Source organism: Balaenoptera ricei, chromosome 6 (assembly GCF_028023285.1).
Source record: "Balaenoptera ricei isolate mBalRic1 chromosome 6, mBalRic1.hap2, whole genome shotgun sequence".
Classification (NCBI taxonomy): Eukaryota; Metazoa; Chordata; class Mammalia; order Artiodactyla; family Balaenopteridae; genus Balaenoptera; species Balaenoptera ricei.
Window position 1 is genome coordinate 42,529,511 of NC_082644.1, and position 23,258 is coordinate 42,552,768.

Genomic DNA, 23,258 nt, shown 5'->3' on the forward strand with positions numbered 1-23,258 from the left:
GTCCTCAAGTCCCTACTTTAGTGTAACGTGAACTGTGCGTTTGTGAGTCTAACATTGGTTAAGCATATGAAGTAAGCATCAGTATGGTGTATATCAAATCACTTCAACGGAGAGTTTCCAGAATAAATATTACCATGGCTAGTGTTTCTCAAGTATTACCATGTTTAGTGTTTCTTTTTGCCTGAGGAACCCAACTGAAATTCCCACACGTTTTAGAAAGATGAAAGTGTGATACAAACATGATACCGTCTTGAGACTGAAACATTAAGACTATGAAATATGATATTGAAAATACTTTTAAAATCTGCAAGCTCTTTAAGCTTAATTCCTTTTTTCCAGTTATATATATATATTTCAGATTATTTTCGAGTATAGATTATTACAAGTTAATTCTTTATTAAGAATAAAATAAAGGGCATAAAATTTGGTTAAAAAAGAAAACTATGTACTCATTTGCTTGTATGTGCGTAGAATATTTCAGAAAGATACCCCAAAACTAGTAATATGGTTGCCTGTGGAGAGAGCTAGCTGCTGGGGGGAGGCAGATGGGAGGAAGAAATTTCACAATATACCTGTTTGTAATTTTGGAGTATTTAATCCATTTGAATGCAGTACTTATTTAAAAAATTAAACTTAAAAATGTATAAAATTCCCTCCTCCCAATTCAAGCTTTGAACTAGTAACTCATCACTCCAGAAGCAAGTTAGGTGATTTTTAGTTGCCTTAAAAAACATCATTACGTATGTTCTGTTTGACGGTTTTTCCTTCGTAGAAGGTTATGTCAGTGGTGCTGAAAATATGTGCTGCTAAATATCCTGGTTTTTCAGTAATAGAAGTTAACACTTTTAAGAAGCATTATTTACATAAAATACAAAAAGATAAGCAGTAATTTAGAATGTGATCTTTTTTGGTGCAGAAATAAGATCATATTATACATGCTGTTTGCAATTTGCCCTTTTGGCTTAATTTATTGTCATCTTACCATGTTAGGATAAATAGTCTAGCTTGTTATTTTTAACGAATTTATAGTGTATGGCATGCAGGCACGATATTTAACCATTCCCCTATTGAGCATTTTGGTAGTTTCCACTGTTTCATGAACACTGCTGCTGAGATATTCTCAAATAACAGCTTTGGGCACTCATGAAAGTATTTCTGTAAGACAGACATCTGGAACTGAAATTGCTGTGTCAATGTGAATGCAAATTTAAAATTGAATAAATAACTTTCCATATCAGTTTGTACCCCTGTCAGCAGTGTATGAGTGGACCTTGCCAATGTGAGTTCTGTCTTTTTTTTTTGTCTTACCTTAAAGGTTAAAAAGTGATATCTGTTGTTTTAATTTGACTTTCTTGAATTGTGTGGTTAGCATCTTTTAAATGTTTACTGACTCTTCTTCTGTCACCCTGTCTATTCCTCTCATTTGACCATTTTTCTGTGGTGTCCCTCCACTGTTTTAATGCTATATAATAGCACCTTTATCTGTGATAGATAGTAGGTGTTAATGTGTCGTGTGTTGCAGTTATTTTCTCTAGTGTTTTGTAGCTTTTGACTATATATGTGTATATACTTGGACCATATAAAGTTTTAAATTTTTATGTAGATAAGTTTCAACTTTTTCTTTTTGGCTTCTTATTTCTTTTCTTCTCTCTTCTTTTCCCCTCCTACTTCTCCTTCATTTGCTATGTTTAAAAGACTTCGCCAATCCAACATTATAAATATATTCTCCCAGGTGTTCTTCTAGCACTTTCATCGTTTCATTTTTCATATTTAAATCTTTGTTCCACCTAGAAGTTCTTTTGGTGAAAGGACTGAGGGTTATTTGTAATTAACTGAGCTTTATCTTTCTCCAGATGGTGAGCTAGTTTGTCTAAATATTTTAATACTCTTTCTCCTAACTCATGTGAGATGCCACTTTTATTGTGTACTGAATTTACTTAAATTTAATGTCTGGTAGGCCTCTTTCTCCTCATTGCTCCTTCTTTTTACAATTTTCCTGGCATTTTCTAGTATTTTTCTTCTTTTAGATGAGCTTAAGAATGTTTCTGGCAGATTACCCAAAATCCCAACGTGATTTTGATTGTCATTACAGTGCTTTTATATATCAGTTTGGAAAGAACTAGCATGTTTATAATGTTGAATCTTCCTCTCTGTAAACAAGTTATATTGTGCATATAACTGTATATTCATTTTCTTTCTTGTGTTTTATGCTTTTTTTAAAATTGAAGTACAGTTGATTTACAATGCTGTGCCAATTGCTGCTGTACAGCAAAGTGCCTCAGTTATACACATACAGACATTCTTTTTATAATCTTCTTTTCTATTACAGTTTATCGCAGGAGATTGGATATAGTTCCCTGTGCTATACAGTAGGACCTTGTTGTTTACCCGTTCTACACATAATATTTTGCATTTACCAACCCAAATTCGCCGTCCATCACCCTCCCTCCCCCCTCTTGGCAACCACAAGTCTGATCTCTATGTCTGTGAGTCTGTTTCTGTTTTGTAGATAAGTTTGTGTCATATTTTAGATGCCACATATAAGTGATATCATATGCTATTTGTCTTTCTCTTTCTAACTTCACTTAGTATGATAATCTCTAGTTGTGTCCATGTTGCTGCAAATGGCATTATTTTGTTCTTTTTTAAGGCTGATTAGTATTCCATTGTATATTATGTACCACGTCTTCTTTATCCATTCATGTGTTGATGGACATTTAGGTTGTTTCCATGTTTTGGCTATTGTGAATAGTGCTGCTATGAACATAGGGGTGCATGTATCTTTTTTAATTATAGCTTTGTCTGGGTATATGCCCAGGAGTGGGATTGCTGGATCATATGGTAATTCTATTTTGAGTTTTCTAAGGAACCTCCATAATGTTTTCCATAGTGACTGCACCAACTTACATTCCCACCAACAGTGTAAGAGTGTTCCCTTTTCTCCTCACCCTCTCCAGCATTTGTTATTTGTAGACTTTTTAATGATGGCCGTTCTGACCGATGTTGAGCATCTTTTCATGTGCCTACGAGCCATATGTATGTCTTCTTTGGAGAAATGTCTATTAAGGTCTTCTGCCCATTTTTCAATTGGGTTGTTTGTTTTTTGGCTGTTGAGTTGTATGAGCTGTTTGTATATTTTGGAGATTAAGCCCTTGTCTGTCTCATCATTTACAAACAGTTTCTCCCATTCTGTAGGTCGTCTTTTTTTTTTTTTATGGTTTCCTTTGCTGTGCAAAAGCTAGTAAGTTTGATTAGGTCCCATTTGTTTATTTTTGTTTTTATTTCTATTGCCTTGGGAGACTGACCTAAGAAAACGTTTGTAAGATTTATGTCGGAGGATGTTTTACCTATGCTCTCTTCTAGGAGTTTTATGGTGTCATGTCTTATGTTTAAGTCTTTAAGCCATTTTGAGTTTATTTTTTGTGCATGGTGTGAGGGTGCGTTCTAACTTCATTGATTTGCATGCAGCTGTCCAACTTTCCCAGCACCACTTGCTGAAGAGACTTTTTCCCACTTTATATTCTTGCCTCCTTTGTTGAAGATTAATTGACTGTAGGTGTGTGGATTTATTTCTGGGCTCCCTATTCTGTTCCATTGATCCATATGTGTGTTTTTGTACCAATACCACAGTGTTTTGATTACTGTATGTTTTTTGTTTTAAACCAGGTCCTGATCATTTCTTCTTAAAGATGTTATTAGACATTGTCTTCTTGTTTCTATCACGAATGGTCTCTTTTCTTACCATTATATTTTATTTCAGTGGTGTGCTTTGTAACTCTTACCAGATCACAAGTATCCATGGAGATAGCTGGAGATGACTGTAGGCATGGTAGGAGCCAGTTTCTTAAGGGCTTGAGAATTATGCCAGAAGCTTGAATTTTATCTTGAAAGCTCTTGAGAGATCCTGGAAGATTTTAGGGATGGGGTGATATAACCTCTAACAGCTGACTTTTTTTGGGGGAGTGCCTGTCAGGCACTCTCTGTAAATGTTGTCATATTTTAACCATATCAACCTTGTTTTACAGATGATTTGATCATATTTACATTTTAGAACAACCATTTGGGTGCTAATGTGGAGGATGGATTCATAGGAGGCTTTTATGATGAGAGATTAGATTAGAATTGGTAAGGCCAGGACTTCCCTGGCGGTCCAGTGGTTAGGACTCCATGCTTCCATTGCAGGGGGCACAGGTTTGATCCCTGGTCGGGGAACTAGGATCCTGCAAGCCGCACAGCGTGGCCAAAAACACAAAAACAAAAACAGAAACAAAAAAACCCCAAAACAAAACAAAAAAATTGGTAAGGCCTACATAGTAGAAGTGGAGAGGGAGGGAAATATAAATATAGAGGTAGAATCTGAAGGTCGCGTTGACTGGATGCAGAGTTGATGGAGAAGGAGTCATGGCTGACTTCCAGCTTTCTGTCCTGAGCAAGAGGTTGGAGATGCCCTCCCGGAGATGGGGAGACCTGAAAGAAGAGGAAGAGGAAGCTGTGGTGGGGGCAGAGTTGGAGGGGAAGAAAGATGAGTTGAGTTTTGGGTGTGTAGAATTACTGCTATGCTTTTTTTCTTTAAAAAGGAAAGAAAAATTTTATTAGAAAGTACAAAATGGAAAGTAAATTCTAGTTAAAATGCTAGTTTAAATGCTTGTATGAATTAATTTAAATTTCTTGCAACATTTAGTTTTTAATTGACTGTGGGGCCTAGTGGGGCTGGAATTTTTTTTTTTTTTTGAGTGTCAGCAGTTTGTTCTGGTTCTCCTCTTATCTCTGTGACTACACATTGTCTCAGTCTTCTTTATGAGCTATTCTCCCTTTCAACCCCCAACCCTCAGTTATTTTTTATTTTATTTTATTTTTAAAAATTTATTTATTTATTTATTTTTGGCTGCGTTGGGTCTTTGTTGCTGCGTGCGGGCTTTCTCTAGTTGCGGTGAGCAGGGGCTACCCTTCGCTGCGGTGTGCGGGCTTCCCATTGTGGTGGCTTCTTTTCTTGCGGAGCACGGGCTCTAGGTGCCCCCGGGCTTCAGTAGTTGTGGCTTGTGGGCTCAGTAGTTGTGGCTCATGGGCTCTGGAGCACGGGGTCAGTAGTTGTGGTGCACAGGCTTAGTTGCTCCGCGGCATGTGGGATTTTCCTGGACCAGGGCTCGAACCTGTGTCCCCTGCATTGGCAGGTGGATTCTTAACCACTGTGCCACCAGGGAAGCCCTGTTATTTTTTAAATAAACTTTTAATTTTAGAATAGTTTTACATTTATGGAAATGTTGCAAGGATAGTACAGAGAGTTCCTGTATACCTGGCACCCCGTTTTCCCTGTTGTCAGCTTCTTAATTAAAATGGTACAGTTGTCACAACTAGTGAACTAGAATTGTTACATTATTATTAACAAAAGCCCATTCTTTTTTTAAATTGAGTATAGTTGACATATTATATTAGTTTCAGGTGTACAACAGAATGATTTGATATTTGTATACGCTGAAAAATGATCACCACAGTAAATATAGTTACCATTCATCACCATACAAAGTTACAATTTTTTTTCCTTTTTAAAGTCCATTCTTTATTCTGATTTCCTTAGTTTTTACGTAATGTCCCTTTTCTGTTCCAGGACCCCATCCAGAATACCACATTACTTTTAGTCATCATGTCTCTTTAGGCTTCTCTTGACTGTGACAGCTTCTCAGATTTTCCTTATTTTGGATAATCTTGACAGTTTTAAGGAGTACTGGCCAGGTGTTTTGTAGACTGTCCTTCAATATGGGTTTGTCTCATGTTTTTTTCATGGATAGGCTGGGTTTATGGGTTTGGGGGAGAAAGACCGCAGAGGTAAAGTGCTAGTTTCATCATATATCCAAGGTACATACTGTGAACATGACTCATCACCGTTGATGTTGACCTTGATCACCTGGCTGAGGTAGCATTTGCCAGATTTCTCCATATTGTGAAGTTACTCTCCCCCCACCCCCGCCACCTTTTTCCATCCTGTACGCTTCAGAAGGAAGTCGTATTCATCTTGATATCGTCAGCATGAAGGCATGGTCTGGCACAGAGTAGTGTTTGTTGAACTTAATTGGTTCCCTGTTATTTTGTGAGTCTCACTAAAGTCCTGACAGATAATTTTCTCTGTTTTATCAATATGAAATAAAAATGAGTGAATTTGAGTAACTTCCCGAAAGTCACACAGTAAGTGGTCAAATTGGAATTTGAACCCAGTCTTTCTGAATGCAAAGCCTGTGGTCTTTACCATTCTGGCTTCACAGAGACTTGTATTTACTTTGGCCATCTTCCCTAAGTACTTGTAATACAAAAGTGTCTATAGATAATGTGGTTAGATCCTTGGTTATATGGAAATTTCATTCTTCTATAATTCATCTTTTCAATTTAAAGTTGTACTTTAGACTTCTTAGCCTCGAAAAGGGGAGACGTCTGTGCCCTGTATTGCTTGATCCAATTCCAATGGAATGTCTTCTTTTTAATTCCCTACAGAATTGTGGAGGGTGGGTTGCAGCAGGGCCATACTGGGAAAATGGATACCAGTTAAGATGCTATTACAGTAGTATAGGACTGGCTATATAATTTGTAAGACTCAGTGCAAAATGAAAACATAGGGTCCCTTGTCAAAAATTACTGAGATGGGAATTCCCTGGCAGTCCAGTGGTTAGGTCTTGGTGCTCTCACTGCCAGGGCCCGGGTTCAGTCCCTGGTTGGGGAACTAAGATCCTGGAAGCCGTGTGGCACAGCCAAAAAAAAGATTATTGAGAATTTCGAGACAGTGACAGCAGAGCATTAAACCTAGCATGGGGCTCTTCTAAGCATGAGACCCTGTGTGACTGCACATCACACAGCCATGAATCTGGCCTTGCAGTAGAAGCAGTAGGCAAAGAGGGCCAATATTAAAGCTGTGGGAGTAGGATTGGAGAAGAGTGGTAACGCAAGATATTAAAGAGGTAAACCTACAGGGATTGATTGATGATTAGATGTGATAGGTGAGTGGGCGGATAATATATGGAATGTAAAGTTTCTGATGGTTTAATACTATTCACTGACACAGGAAATCAGTGAACCAGGTTAGCTTTGAGGGGAAAATAATGAGTTCAGTTTTAAACATATTAACAACGGAGTGTGGATATTCAGTCAACACTTGGATATACAAGTATTCATAGAAAAAGAGCAGGAGGATACAATCAGAACTGAAAGTACTTACTTATCTCTGATGTTGAGGACCAGGGTGGAGGGTGGCCATTGGGTGGGGACTTTAACCTTTTAAAGAAAGTATCCATGTATTTCTTGTATAATTGAGAAATAATATTTTTATTCATGAAAATCAAGTCACAAAGTATTGTGTTTGTAAGAGAAATGGATTGAATCTGAAAGCAAAAGTTCGCAAAAGTTTATACTAGTAAAAAGAGAGGCATTTATGAAAGAAATAGATTTGCAGCTGCATATTTTCTGTTGCCAGTAATACCATACACATGATTCAAAATAGGCTGTTAGTTTACTATTCTTTAATTTTTTTGTTGAGCACTTACAATCTATTGGTTGCTCTACAGGGTGTATAATTTTAAAAACTTACATAAAATTTTACTCTTAAGTTGTATCTCTGTGTGATCTTGGGAAAATTACCAAGCTTCTCTGAGTATAGTTTCTTTATTGGTAAAGTAGAGACGAAACTAACTTTACTGGGAATGTGAGAATTAAATAGGATTATAAGTGAAAGTTCTTTGTAAACTCTAAATTTTGTAAATTCATACCCTTTAGCTCTGCACCCTTCTTAGTGAGCCTCCCATCTCCTTCCCAGTTTCATCTCCAACAACCTACCTTCTCAACTCGTTTTCTCACCACCTCCTGAACATCCCTTGTACTTTTCTGCTTCCTTAACTTTGGTCTCATTCATTTGTTTAATCAACAAGTGTGTATTGAGCATCTCACCCCCCTCGAGGCTTTGTTTAAATATCACCTTCTCAATGAAGCCTACAATGTCTACCCTATTCAAAATCACAATCTGCTCTTCCTCTTTAGCACTCCCAATCCCCCTTAACTTTTTTATATAACTTCACACTCATGACATAACAAATTACTTACCTATTGTCTCTTCCCGCTATACCGTCTTCCCAATAGAAGTAAAATTTCATTTAGATAGAGATCTTTGTCTATTTTGTTTTATGATGTATCCCAGGCATATAGAACACTGCCTGGTACAGAGTAGGTACTCAATACAAGTTTATGGAATGAATGAATGAATAAATATGCATTGTGCCAGACTTTAAGCCAGGCACCAGGTAGATAGTTGTGAAGAAGCAGAGATGGTTCCTGCCCTCATGGACCATCCAGCCTAGCACTATAGTGGTTTTTCTGCCTGCTTGGGCTGCCCTCCTGCAGGAAATGTCAGTGACTAATTGCTGAGTTCAGAGTAGGCTTTCTGCTCAGCAGTGAGCAGTTTTCAGATAATTTTGCTTTTAAGTTTTAAAAAAAAATTCTGATAGAAAGGAAGAGGGGGGAAAATAGCAATGCATTCTCTCTAGTCATTCTAAGTTAAAAGTCAACAATTTTCCCCAATGCAAGGCAGAACAGTATCCTCTTTAAAGCGCCGGGCCTTATAGATTGTTGAAAGAGGTCATGGAGTATAGCTAGTTTACTTTTTCGTTCTTTCTTTTTAACCTGAAGAAAGATGGTTGTAATTTTTCATGCCATTGACGAATGAAAAGATGTGCAGTAAACATGTTTATTGCTGTCTTTTTGTAAATTGTAAAATGCTTCATCCATGAGATCTTGACCTATTTCTTCAGGTCCTCTATATGCAGTTGGTCAATATGAGTTTTTATATTGCTAGAACTCTTTTTTAAGAAAAGAGGGGAAAAAAGAGCTCAAATTGAGTGTATTTAAAAATTAGCTGCTGACCCAGCACACTTAAAACAATGTGTCAGCAGCTATTCTTTCTCTCACTCTGTTCTCATACAGGCAACCGCACAATCCGTGGACCGTCCAAGGCTGGGGGCCTACCTGCAAGATGGAATAAAGAATTAAGGAAGAACACTGCTGCACAGGTATGCAACTGAACTAAATGATTTTTAATATCCCTTCCAAATGGAGACTATTGATCTTGATAATTTAAACTCCCAAATCCTGTTTGTCCTCATTTATTTGAATAATCCAGTTGATAACATTTTGTGTATATATGTCTTCTAAATAACTATTTTAATTCTTCACCTCACTTTGCTATCAAATATCTTCTAACTTAAGTTTGATATTCCACCTTAATTTCTTTCTCTGCATGTAAATTCTTATGTAAATATGGATTATTTTTGCCCATGATCTTTTTGTCAGAAAAAAATTGATGAAATGAAACTCTTGTGGAAGTAGCCTCAATCTGTTGTAAAAAATTTCTGTGGTGTCCCATGAACCCATGATATGATGTAAAAAAATTTACTCTGCAAGATTTTTATTATTATCTTGCACTAGGTAACAACTTAACTTTGTTTAACAATTGTTGTATTGTGAATAAACTCTACAAGATCCTCAACAAAACAAAGAACAATACAAAATAATAATTCAACTCAAGCAATGACCCCTATGCAAGGTCTCCTCTAATGCTTTTGACTGATTTATAAGCCCTCTTGTGTGCTAACATCACCCTGTAGATACACTTCTATCATAGCATTTATGTAAATGTATATAATGTATTATAAACATTGATGCCAATGTCTTCTTTTAGAAAGTGTTCATAGACATTTCCAAGGATACAAGAAAAATCTCCGAAACAAAAAAATCACACACACATACACACAGGATGCCATAAATTAAAAGTGCAGAGAATGAAGAAATAAAAACATGGCTAGAGACAAAATAGAGCCAGGGACAAAGCTAAAAATGCAGATAGGAATGACCTTCACATTTGCTACAGCTGGACCATGAATTTGTCTGTAAGCTGACAGCCTCATTGGTCCTACAATTCGTGGTGTCCATAGGTAAAAAACAAACCTGTTACTCTGGAGAAGTAGAACTATTCCCAGAATTGAGATCAGATTGGACTGTCTCCCAGAGATGCTCATGAAGAGAACATTGTGTTATATGAGGAGCAGTGTCCTTGACAGCATCCCTGACAGGGTGTCTAGTTCACAAGGATGCCTCTTACAGCCTGATGGCAGCACACCAAAAAGGGATTCAATGGGTTAAAGCACTGTTTCTGAGGTGGAGCACTCTCAGTGATCATGGCTTCACAGCATTTTATTTCTCACACCCACTACAGTTATTGGCATATAGCAGGTGTCAAAAAGTATTTGTTGAGTGAATGTCAAATGGAGAAGACATAGTTCAAAGGCTCCTTCTAAAAGGCCCCACTGATTACCAAGACCTAACATCCTGCTCCCCAACTCTGCACCCCTTTTTAGCTATCAAGCGATACAGTTATGAAATATTTCTTCTACTGTTGGGGTAAATTGCCATTTCAGTTTTAATATTAAACTTATGTCTTCTCCAAATATGGGAGTGAGGCTGGGCCATTTGTGTGTGAGTGTACACACTTGCTGGTGGTGGTAGTGGTAGTTTTGGGTCAAGAAAGTACTCATCAAACTGGGAGGTCAGTTTGCTGGTGACCTTCACAGTGCTACTGGCTTAGATCCAGACTCCCACATCCAGGCTGTTCTTCAGAGCAGAGGCAGAGTTGGTGATGGTGCCACATTGGGCCTTCGTCATTGGTCTGTGTGCTGAGCATAAGGAAGACCCAGTAACAAGTCACAGTGGCACTGGCATTAAAAGAGACTCAGCGCTGAGCTAGCAGCTCCTGACTCAGGGCTCATTATAGTCCTGTAGGGTGACTGGGGTTGAGCTGAGTTCACGGGTTGGGGTTCAGTCATTTTAGCTGGTAGAGTTAGAGGCTTGGGTTAGGGCCTGGTATAAGGGTTTTTCTTCCTGGTGTGTGTCACCATCTCTCATTCCTGTCTGTCATCTTCTTGTTGTCATTGACGTTGTGAAGGTGTTTTAGAGCAGGAACGTGGTCCCTCTGTGCAGCTTTCCACCTGCATAATCACAGGGGTGTCTTCATCATGATGAGGGGACTCTTCATCTTCTGGTGTGAAACCTTTCCTTGTTCTTGCTTCAACAGCAATGGCACTGCCAGGCCTAGAACAGGAAACTGGGGGGGGGGCAGTGTAGTGGCAAAGAATATGGACTCTAGAAGCTGACTCCCTGGGTTTGAATCCTGGCCCCTTGACAAACAAGTTACTTATTCTTTCTGTGCCTCAGTTTCCTCATCTGTAAAAAAGGATAATAATGGTACCAAGCTCATAGGGTTATTGTGAGGACTAAATTTGTTGATGCCTGTAAATTGCTTAGAACAGTATCTACATGTAGTAAACATTATATAATAGTGTTTGCTCATAATAATAATAAAATAACAAGTATTACTGTCCTATTCGAACAGAAGAACTAATATAGCTAGTAAATCAACATAATATTGACTTACTAAAATATTGATTGAGTGCCTACTATGTGCTAGGGTCTTTTCTAGGTCACTGAAACAATGTTGACGATGATAGACATAACCCTCATGGAGCTTACAGATGAATGGGGCCACAGATGTTAAACTAACAATTACACCAGTATAATTGTACACTGGCATCTCTCTTATTAGGGAAGTTGAACCTTGACCCAGGGTTCAGGCATTTTAGTCTTAAGAATTCCAACATATAGTAGAAACAGCACCTCTTTTTTTTTAAAAAAGAGTGTTCTTGTTATCTTATGCTGTATGACAAAATGCCCCCAACATGGGTGGCTTAAAATAACAGTAATTTATTTGCTCAAAATTCTGCAATTAGAGCAAGGTTTATCAGAGATAGCTGATGTTTGTTCTGTGTGGTGACTACTGAGATTGCTCAACTAGGGCTGGAGGGTCCATCCAAGCTGGATCACTCACATACTGTCTGTTGGCTGGGCGCTTATCTGGGACTGTTGACCAGGACCCCAGTACTCCTTCATAGTATCTCTTCATGTGGCTAATTTGGGCTTCTCACAGCCTGGCAGCTGGGTTCTGAAGAGAAGCACCCCGAAAAGATAGGCCACAATGTGCAAGCACTTATCAAGGCTCTGCTCACATCCTACTTCTTAATGTCCCTTTGGCCAAAGCCAGTTCCTTGGCCAAGAACAGAGTCAGTGTGGGAGGGGACTATACAAGGGCAAGAATTCTGAGAGGGGAGAATAAATAGGGTCTAGAAAAGTAATAGACTGCCATAGAGAGAAAGACTAAATCTATATTTTCTAAAAAAATTTTTTGTGCTTTTTTCTCCTTAATCACATATGCCATATCCCCTATTTCTGAGACATCAGGGAGAAGTCACATATGTGGGAAGTGAGGTCTCTTCTGTATCGAAAGTCCTTTGGAGAGTGGTTAAAAACTTCTGTTACAGGCCATATACTTTAGGCCAATATTATTCTATGTTAAGTAGATGTTTTACTCTCATTGAAAGTATGGTGAAGAAAGAAAGAGTAAATTTAATTAAACTGTGATATTTTGATATGCAGAGCTGGATCTTTGCTAGTGAAAAGAGTGACAAAGTAGGAGGGTCCCAGGGTTGTCTGAATAGTGTAAAAGTATAGACATACAAATTTGTTGTCAAGAGGAGCCAAACCATGGTCAGGAAAATGCCTCTGGGCATCCAGTTTGAAGTATAGTGAGAAAGACAAATGGGAGAAATCGCAGGTAGGTCAATATCTGAAGGACACTGACAAGTTCAGGAGAGTAGAAGAGCTCAAAAGTGAGTCTGTGAAAGCTGAGTGTGTGCTGGAACTGAGCTCCCTGCACTGAAAGTTCCTTAAAGGGAGGGGCTGGGTCTTGCTTGTTGCCTTCTCTGTCCTCAACACCTAGCTCACTGCCAAATACAGAGGAGGCACTCCATGCGGTTGTTGAATGGATATAGACATCGAGGTTTGAAGAAACTGCAGGTTGTAAACCATTCCCTCTTTTTAAGATCCTGGTGCCATAAAATAATTAGAATGACTCTTTAAAAAATATGTACCCTTTAAAAAATATGTCACTCTGTGGTGGTTGGAGGTGGCGGGGCTCAGAAAGTCACTCCTCTGATTAAAATCCTTTGATGGCTTCCCTTCCCACTTAGATATCTACATGGCTTCCTTCCTTCTTTTAGGTCTGTACTCAAAAAAAGGCCTTCCACAATAAACAAAATATCCTCATCACTTTCTATCCTGCTTTTTCTTTATAACATTTATCCCCACATGACCCGTATATTTCTTCTTTTTTAAAAAAATTTATTTAATTTATTTATTTTTGGCTGCGTTGGGTCTTCGTTGCTGCACGTGGGCTTTCTCTAGTTGCGGCAAGCGGGGGCTACTCTTCGTTGCGGTGCACGGGCTTCTCATTGCGGTGGCTTCTCTTGTTGCGGAACACAGGCTCTAGGTGTGCGGGCTTCAGTAATTGTGGCACGTGGGCTCAGTAGTTGTGGCTTATGGGTTCTAGAGGGCAGGCTCAGTAGTTGTGCCACATGGGCTTAGTTACTCTGTGCATTTGGGATCTTCCCGGACCAGGGATTGAACCGTGTCCCCTGCATTGGCAGGCGGATTCTTAACTACTGTGCTACCAGGGAAGTCCCTATCCATATATTTCTTTTTTATGGTCTGCCTCTCCCCACTAGATTGTAAGCTCCTTGAAAGCAGGAGCTTTGTTTTGTTCACTGTGGTATAGGCCCTGGCTCCTAAAACAATACCTGACATGTAGAAGCTACTCAAAAATACTTGTTGAATGAATGAATAAATGTACCAAGCAATGGAAAGCTAGAGCTAATCTGATTTCATCTGGCTAGAGGCCAAGACCCTGGAGAATGTGGGATGCAAGTGTCCATGTGGGCTCCTAAATCCATGTCCCTCCTACTTGACCAGAGGGAAGAACTGATCTTGACAATACCAGGAGCCCAGGCCCTCCTGTTCTGGAGTTACTGTTAACTCTCTGTAATTGTGAGGTTGAGGGCCTGGATAGTACAGGATTCATATGGTTTGGGAATGTTACCAAGGGCAGCCTCATCAATCTTTAAGTTAGCTAGAGTACTTTTCCAGCTTCCAACCAGAGAACCTTGACTGAATGGGTTCAAAAAATTGAAAGAAACTCCCTGTGTTGGGTATGTGGATAGGCAAGGAAAAAGTGGTAGATAGGATTATGAGAGATAGATAACATCTCGTTTAAAAGTAAGACTAAAAGTTACTGAGTTTAGTCAGATTTGTGTTTTGAAATATTTTCTCTAGTTGCATGTAAATGGATTGGAGGGGGCTGGAGTGAATTAGGGAGAAAATAAGGAAGAACATTCCAGAGGAAATAGCATGAACATCAAGGAATGCAATAGAGTATTACAGCTGGGCCAGGGCTTAGCAGGGATAGCTCATCTCTCTCTCTAGAGTACTGAGGAGGAGGGGGTGGAGGGGTAAGAAGTTCAGCATTGCTCGTACAAGGCTGGCAATGAAGAGATGGTAGAAGGTAAGCAGGATAAGTTAGAATTAGTATGTTTATAAGAAATTTCAGAAGAGACCACCACAACATCTGCAATTTACACAAATAAGAATTGATGAATTGAAATGGAAGTTCTAACAGGAACCATCAATGGTATGAATGTTAGTACTTGGGATTACAGTGACGATCCCCTAAACTCTTGCAAAGTTAGATTCTTGAGAGAGTTAAGCTATGAAATCAACACATAGTGGGAGAGGTTAACTAGTATTGAAAGTAGGAGTTGAAAACAATGAAGTGTAAATTATAGGTGGAAAATTTTAAAGTAAATTGCAGGGTATAGTTTATGGATACATTAGCATGTTTACTCTGTGATGTATAGAACAGGACTTCTCTACTGGTGTGCCAATTATAGGTGTGACTCTAAGAATTTAAAACGATTATCATTAAAAACTTAATCAGAAATGACATAGCTATTTCACCATGAAACCTAATGTCAAAAAGGTAATATTCACAGAAACATGGTCAAGTTTCTCATGAAAAATTTAAAAATATTTTATTTGGATATTTAGCCAGAATCAATGTTATTTTCTCAAATGGTCTATTTTAAATTTTTATCACATATAATTATAAAGAAAATATAATGATTTTTTTTCACCAAGTTCCTCATAGACCTTAAGGTGACCCCAGTATGATCTGCATATATAATTTTATCTTTGTGCCATGACATCAAAAAGTTGGGAAGCAGTAGGAGTTACTAACTTACCTAAAAAAGAGAAATAAAATATCATTAGAAAATATTCAGGGACTTCCCTGGTGGCACAGTGGTTAAGAATCCACCTGCCAATGCAGGGGACACGGGTTCGAGCCCTGGTCTGGGAAGATTCCACATGCCGCGGAGCAACTAAGCCCGTGCACCACAACTACTGAGCCTGCACTCTAGAGCCTGTGAGTCACAACTACTGAACCCGTGTGCCACAACTACTGAAGCCCGCGCGCCTAGAGCCTGTGCTCCGCAACAAGAGAAGCCACCGCAATGAGAAGCCCACGCACCGCAACAACGAGTAGCCCCTGCTCGCTGCAACTAGAGAAAAGCCCGCACGCAGCAACGAAGACCCAATGTGGCCAAAAATAAATAAATAAATAAATAAATTAATTAATTAAAAAAAAAAAGAAAATATTCAGCAGTAGTGTGTAGGTTGTATTCCCCCAGAAGCATACACAAGGCAAGGATTTGAGTGCAATTAGTTTGTTTAGGAGATGATAGCAGGAAACATCAGTAGGGGAGTGGAGAAGTGAGACAGGGATGGGAGGGAAGCAGTACCGGTGGGTTAATGCACAGGTTACCCCTCTAGACAACTGGGGCTGGAGAGCCTCCGGGAGACAGAGTAGTTTATGCTTCAAAGTTGTTTCACCCCAGGGGTGTGGAAACAAGTTTACCCATCCACTTCTTTACATCATTTTCACTACTGCTCCCAGGAGTGTAAATCCCATCCCTTCTGGCCTGTATGCAGTCAGAGAAGGCTCTTGGGGCCAGAGGAAGCCTTCAGGCAGAGTCGTAGGTACTTGCAGTGAGAAGTTTTTGGATATGTGAAAGATGCAACTACATGTATAGCTCACTAGGTTTTGGTCCTATCCCCACTAAGTGACTTATATTATTTGCCATCTGACCTAGGTTGGCCTACAGAGAAGAATATGTGTTGTCTCATCCAGTTGCTGCTGCCTCCAAAATAGCTCTTAAATCAGTCTACTTCTGTATTCTTGTCCAGGCTGCCAACATCCTTTGTGCTACATCAGTAAACTACTAACTGCTCTCAGTCTTTCTGTTCTCATCCTCCCCTCCAATCCATTCTTCACAGCAGCCACAGTGATCTTCATAAAATGAGAATCAAATAATGTCACTCCCTGGCTAACTCTTTAGGGTTTTTTCATTGACTATAGGATGAGCCTACATACAGTTCCTGAATGGTTTACTATCTGACCCTTGCTCATATATCACCATTTTCCTCTTACAATCTACTCTTGAGCTCCATTGGATTTCTGTCATACCTGAAAGAATATGTTAAAAGCCCTACTGTAGGGCTTTTGTACATGCACTTTCCTCAGTCTAGATCATAGATTCTTCTACCAAGTCTTGTCTGTTTCATTTTCATCTTTCTGGACTCAGTTTAATTGTCCTTTCCTTAGATAGGTCTTTCCTGACACCCCTCCCCAACCCCTCCCACTCTACCCTCTGTCCTGCAACAAACAAACAAACAAAATTTCCTAGTTATATTTTCTCTCAGAACTCTGTATTTTTCCTTTTTTTTTTTTTTTTTTGTATTTTTCCTTTTGAGAAAATCTCTGAACCAGACCACTGCAGCCTCCCCAGGCTGGTCCTCTGGCTCCAACTGCCTTTCCCTTAGACCAGGAGTCTCAAAGTATCAAAGAAAGAAGGGCCTTTAAGGGACGGGACAGGTTACATAAATGAGTGGGTGGAGACAATGGCAACTAGAGAGCACTTGGCAGCCACTCCAATTCCAGCTATTTGTTGCCAGAATTTGCTGGATTTCTTGATTTTTTTCCCAAGAGACCAAGAATCCTGCAAGATTTTCTAAATTCTAACTGTTGTAATTAAAAAAAAAATTACACCCCCTGAGCAAAATAGCCAAAACAATCTTGGAAAAAGGGAAAAAAAACCCAAACAACAAAGTTGGAGGTCTCACACCTCCTGATTTAAAAAGTTATTACAAAGCTACAGTAATCAAAACAGGGTGGTACTGGACCAATGGAATAGAATAGAAAGCCCAGAAATAAACCCTTGCATATGTAGTCAAATGATTTTTAACAAGTATTCCAAGACCATTCAATGGAGAAAAGACAGTGTTTTCAATAAATTGTGTTGGGAAAACTGGATATCCACATGCAAAAAGGATGATGTTGGATGCTTACTTTATACCATATATAAAAAAAAAAAACTCAAAGTGGATCAAAGACCTAAATGTGAGACCTAAAACTGTAACACATAGGGGAAAAGCGTCCAATGATTTCTTGGATATGATACCAAAAGCATAGGCAGCAAGAGTAAAAATAGATAAATTGGACTACATCAAAATTAAAAACTTCTGGGGCTTCCCTGGTGGTGCAGTGGTTAAGAATCCACCTGCCAATGCAGGGGACATGGGTTCGAGCCCTGGTCCGGGAAGATCCCACATGCCGTGGAGCAACTAAGCCTGTGCGCCAGAACTACTGAGCCTGCCCTCTAGAGCCCGTGCTGCACAACAAGAGAAGCCACCGCAATGAGAAGCCTGCACACCACAACGAAGAGTAGCTCCCGCTCACCGCAACTAGAGAAAGCCCATGCGTAACAACAAAGACCCAACGCAGCCAAAAAAAAAAAAAAAAAAAAATTCTGTACAGGGCACAGTTGACAGAGTGGAAAGGCAACCTATGAAATGGGAAAAAATATTTGCAAGTCATATATCTGATAAGGGGTTAATATCCAGAAGATTAAAATAACTTCTACAATGCAACAACAATAAAATAACATGATTAAAAAATGGGTAAAGGACTTGAATAGATACTTCTCTGAAGAAGATATACAAATGGCCAAAAAACATATGGAAAGATGCTCAACATCGCTAATCGTTAGAGAAATGCAAATCAAAGCCACAATGAGATATCACCTTACCTCACACCCATTAGGATGACTGCTATTAAAAGAAAAAAAACCCAAATCAGAAAATAACAAGTGTTGGCAAGAATGTGGAGAAATTGGAACCCTTGTGCACTGCTGGTGGGAATGTAAAATGGTGCAGCCGCTATGGAAAACAGTAGGTGGTCCCTTAAAATATTAAAAACAGAATTATGAATCAGCAATCCCAATTTTGGGTATATATACAAAATAATTGAAGGCAGGATCTCAAAGAGATACTTGTACAACGATGTTCACAGCAGCATTAGTCATAATAGCCAAAAGGTGGAAGCAGAGGAATAGTGTGGTGTATACATGCAATGGAATGTTTTTGTTTTTTTTTTTTAATTATTTATTTATTTTTGGCTGCGTTGGGTCTTCATTGCTAGGCGCGGGCTTTCTCTAGCTGCGGAGTAGGGGCTGCTATTCCTCATTGCGGTGGCTTCTTTTGTTGCGGGAGCATGGGCTCCAGGCGCGCGGGCTTCAGAAGTTTTTGCACCCGGGCTCACAGGCTCTAGAGCACAGGCTCAGTAGTTGTGGCACACAGGCTTAGTTGCTCCGCGGCATGTGGGATCTTCCCGGACCAAGGCTCGAACCCGTGTCCCCTGCATTGCCAGGTGGATTCTTAACCACTGTGCCACCAGGGAAGTCCCAATGGAATGTTTTTTAGCCTTGAAAAGGAGAGAGGTTTTGACACTTACAAGTGAATTAACCTTGAGGACATTATGCTAAGTGAAATAAGCCAGTCACAAAAAGACAAATACTGTATGATTTCACTTACATGAGGTATCTGGAGTGGTTAAACTCACTGTAACTTGAAGTAGAATGGTGACTGCCAGGGGCTGGGGTCGGAGGAAATGGGGAGTTGTTTGAATTTTGGTTTTGCATGATTAAAAAGTTCTGGGGGGCTTTCCTGGTGGTGCAGTGGTTAAGAATCTGCCTGCCAGTGCAGGGGACACGGGTTCGAGCCCTGGTCTGGGAAGATCCCACATGCCGCGGAGCAGCTAAGCCCGTGCGCCACAACTACTGAAGCCTGCGTGCCTAGAGCCCATGCTCCGCAACAAGAGAAGCCACCGCAATGAGAAGCCCGCGCACCGCAACGAAGAGTAGCCCCCACTCGCGGCAACTAGAGAAAGCTCACGCGCAGCAACGAAGACCCAACGCAGCCAAAAAAAAAAAAAAAAAAGGGTTCTGGAGATAGATTTCACTACAGTCTGAATATTCTTAACACTACTGAACGGTACACTTAAAAACAGTTAAGAGGGTAAGTTTTATGTTATTAGTATTTTGCCACAATTAAAAATTGAAAAAAAAAGTTTTTATTTGAAAAAAAGAAAAAACCAAACCAAACAAAAACCCCCAAAACTCTGAGTATACTAACAAAACACATTTATCACGGTGTGTGGTTTGAAGCCTTTGCCTTCCATCAGTGAATTTCAAATCTAAGCATGTACAATATTAGGATAACCTGGTAGGCTTGTTAAACATATTGCTGGGCCCCACCCCCCAGAGTTTCTGAATCAGTAAGCCTGGGGTGAGGACTGAGAATTTGCATTTCTAACAAGTTCCCAAGTGTTCTGAGGCTACTGCTACTGATCCAAGGATTATACTTTGAGGGCTACTGCATTAGATAATACCACAGGCTTATTCTCTATTAATCTCTATGTATGTGTTTGTGATAAATCTTTGGTTTTGGAGTCCTTGAAAATTTTGTGCCTGCCTGAAGCCGTGCATTATGCCATGTGACCCTGCTTCTTGGGCCGGTAGTATGCTATAGAGAAAGGGCTAGACCTAATAGGCTGGGCATTTTTGCACAGTATATGTTGAATAATCCAATTAGAATAATCCAATCTAGTTTTGAATGCAAGACACAACATAGGCAGGTCAGGTTGAAGAAGAGGCTAAGAGAAGCTTAATTCTGAGGGAATAACTGGTCAGGTCACCAGAATAGCCTCTCTTTACCTCGAGCAATGTTAACCACATTCCACTGCCATGAGGCCTGTGTGGCCGCTGAGAAGCTTCCTGTGCTCCTCCACTTAACTGGTGTGACCCTAATATAAACCTGCATCTTCTCTGCTAACAACTGCAAGTCTCCCTTCCTTGTTTCCTGGAAGATCCTCCCACTCTGTTTTGATAGCTCTGATATCGCCATCATACCATTGAGTCTCTGCTTTCCTTTGGAAGGAAACAGTATTCCAAATGAGAGAGGAATTTTTCCATCTGCCAGAATGCCTTCGAATAGTTGCAATATATGACTCTTAGGGAACATCCTGGAATTGCCGTAAAAATCGGTAAACACATCTTATTCCAACATCCTGCTTCTCTCCTCCCTGACTGTCCCTCAGCCAGTTCATTTAGTGAAGACAGCATTAAAAAATCTTAGCAGGTTTCTCCGCTAAGGTTTCTCCCCTCCAGTCCTTTCTCCCCCAGAATAGGAGAAAGTAGATTGTAGCTTTGAAAGGGGGCGGCCACAAGCAGCTACTGTCTACAGCGCAAAAGGTGGCCTTAAAAGTAGTGAGCTTTTCCTTATGAAGGGAATGTCAGAGGCTGGACGGCTGCCTAGAAACGGCCACCGAGAGGAGAGCTGCCTGAAGTCTCTCCCATTTCAGAAACTAAGAGGTGGTGACGGGGTAGCAGCTCTCGCATAGAGAGATGCTGAGAAAGCTCGTCCTCTTTGGGATAACTGCCAAGATCCAAACTTGGACCGTGGCCCAATACGGGTCCAAGTGGAGCTGGCACTTCCCGATCCGGGCATCGGGCGAGACCCTGTCAGCAGGTAATCACTGGTTGCTCTCCAGTCTGTCTCGCGACGTCATCCCACAGCGCCGGAAGTGGAGGAGTAACGTGAGCTTGTCAGCCTCCGCCGTCTCTAGGTAAGGCGGTTATCGGCCTGCCTCTTCTGCCTGCCGGGTTGAGAGCCGTGGGAGTGGGCCTCAGGCCGGGTCTGCTACTGCCTCTGAGTGATGTGCCCTGAATAACGCTCTCACGGCTTCTTTCCTGGCAGGCGTTGCAGCATCCTCGGGCTCTAGGGCTCTAGGGCTCTGGGCTTCCCATTTCCCGCCTGCCGTGTTTTGGCGGCGCCCACGTTGGCCTCCGTCCCACTTCGCGTTCGTTCACCTGTGCCCCTGACACCTGACCTAGCTTGGTCGGAACACAGGCAGAGGAAAGATTAGAGAATGGGCACTGTCCAACCCAAGGAGGCGGCGCAGCCTGTCAGGAAGGACATTGTTTTCTCCAGAAACGCTCCATGAGAGGAACTTGAGGGCACTTGACAGCGTCCTCAGCAGGCCTTACAGGAAGGCCAGAAGAAGCAAGCCTTTTCTCTTGCAGACCAGTGACAGCGGTTCAACAAAGCAAGGATATAATTTCTCTGTGGAATTAATGTGGTTCAGGTTTGGAGCCTTTTGAGAATTTGATTTATATTGGGCGTCATTAGAACACTTGAGACAGGGCTCTTCAGGTGGGGAGACACAACAGATTTGTGCCCTTTCACCTTAGTTGCACAGTCAGTGCTGTCGGATGATCTTTTTACATTTCCTTAGCTCCTGCTTTCATCCTATCTTTACTACTAACAAGAGTGATAGTAGTGTTGAATGCTTGTTTTTTGCCAGATACTGAACTTTTTACTTCTTAATTTAGCCCTTGTGACAACGCTGTGGTGTAGAGCAGTAATTAATATCGTTTTACAGCTGAAGAAATAAAGACTTAGCTTAAATAACTGGCCACAAGTCGCACAGTCTGTAGGTGGTGGAGGCAAGATTTGAACTTGAGCAGTTGGATTTCAGAGGCTTGGATGTTATCCACTATTTTATATTGATTTTCCTCAACTGTTTATCAAGCTCCCAAACATCTTACTCTGTTGTTATCTACTATTTTAGGGAGAAAATTGAGGTCATCAGATGTGCTCTCCCTCAGATTTCTGCCCCTGCCTTCCCTTCATACAGTCATCTAGATTTACACTTATCTTTACCTTTCCTTCAGTATCAGAGGATGAGCTGTCTCCTGATCAAAGCAATTTCCTTTATCTTTGCTTCTGACCTTTCTTTTATACTTTCACCTATGACACCTTGTTTTCATTTGTCTTTTCTGCCCTTGTCTACGTCCCAGTCATGTATAAACAAGGTCAGGTTTCTCATATCCATGTGTGTGCCCCCCCCCCCCGCTCCCAAGCCAGAAAGAAAGAAAAAGTTCCTGGTGATCCATCTTCCTTTGACTCTCATCCAGTAACTCTCTTCCCCTCTCATCCAAACTTTTAAAAGAGTATTCTAAATTCTGTCTCCAACTCCTCACCTCCCGTTCTTTTCTGCAGTCTAGCTTTCAGATCTGTCATTCCCCTGAAATTTTACCCTGTAGTCACTAGTGATTGATTATCAAACCAGATTGACATTCTGCAGTCATTACTGGATTCCTTTGCTGCTTTTGAAACTTGATGATACCTTTCTCTCCCTACTTCTTTGCTTCTCAGGACAATACACTCAGCTGATTTATTCAGCAAACATGTACTGTGATATAGAGATGAACAAGTCAAAGTGCCCCCTTCCTTTAAAGAGCTTACATTCTAGCTGTTTTTCCATGTGCCTCGCTCACCAGTCATTTCTCCTGTGGATAGTCTTCTTCCTCCTCTCCTAAAATGTTGGGTGTTTCCAAGGCTTGTGACTTTGGCCCATTGTTCTTTTCATTCTGTACACACTGCCTAGGTGAGCACATCAACTAGCTTGGTTTTAACTCCCTCCTGCATGCTCCCAAATTGAAGTGTCACCTTAGATCTCCTCTGAGTTTCGTGCCCACCTCTGACTACCCTGCTGGACAGCTCTGCCTGCGAGTCCCACAGACTGTTCAAATTCTATCTTCTCTGAACTTACTCTTAGCACATCCATCACTAAGTCTTGTTGATTTTGCCCCCTAAATATTTCTCAAATCTGTGCTCTTTTTTCCATCTCTATTATTGTCTTACTTTGGACCTCATCTTCTTTGATCTGAAATATGATGGCCTTCTAACTGGTATCCCCTCCTCTAGTCCTATATCCCACGTTATCTGTTCTCCACACTACCTACCCTCCTCCCCCAAATGATCTTTGAAAACAAATCTGACTGAGTCAAAGTCCTGCTAATAATATTTAAGGGGATCTGTCCGTTCATTCA

General features: G+C 40.5%; 1 protein-coding gene across 5 annotated transcripts in view; it reads left to right on the plus strand.

The window, feature by feature from the left end:
• The first annotated feature begins 8,997 nt into the window (after positions 1-8,997).
• The window catches only part of APTX (aprataxin), a 38,878-nt gene continuing 24,617 nt past the window's right edge, over positions 8,998-23,258 (plus strand). For 2 of the 5 annotated variants that reach the window (XM_059924610.1, XM_059924609.1), the window contains exon 1: positions 21,426-21,508. In XM_059924610.1, coding sequence (XP_059780593.1) covers positions 21,498-21,508 — 11 coding nt within the window. In that variant the 5' untranslated portion in view covers positions 21,426-21,497. Of the gene's footprint in view, positions 9,042-20,943; positions 20,990-21,268; positions 21,509-23,258 lie in introns of those variants that run through there. The other 3 variants (XM_059924612.1, XM_059924611.1, XM_059924613.1) reach the window with 3 other exon arrangements.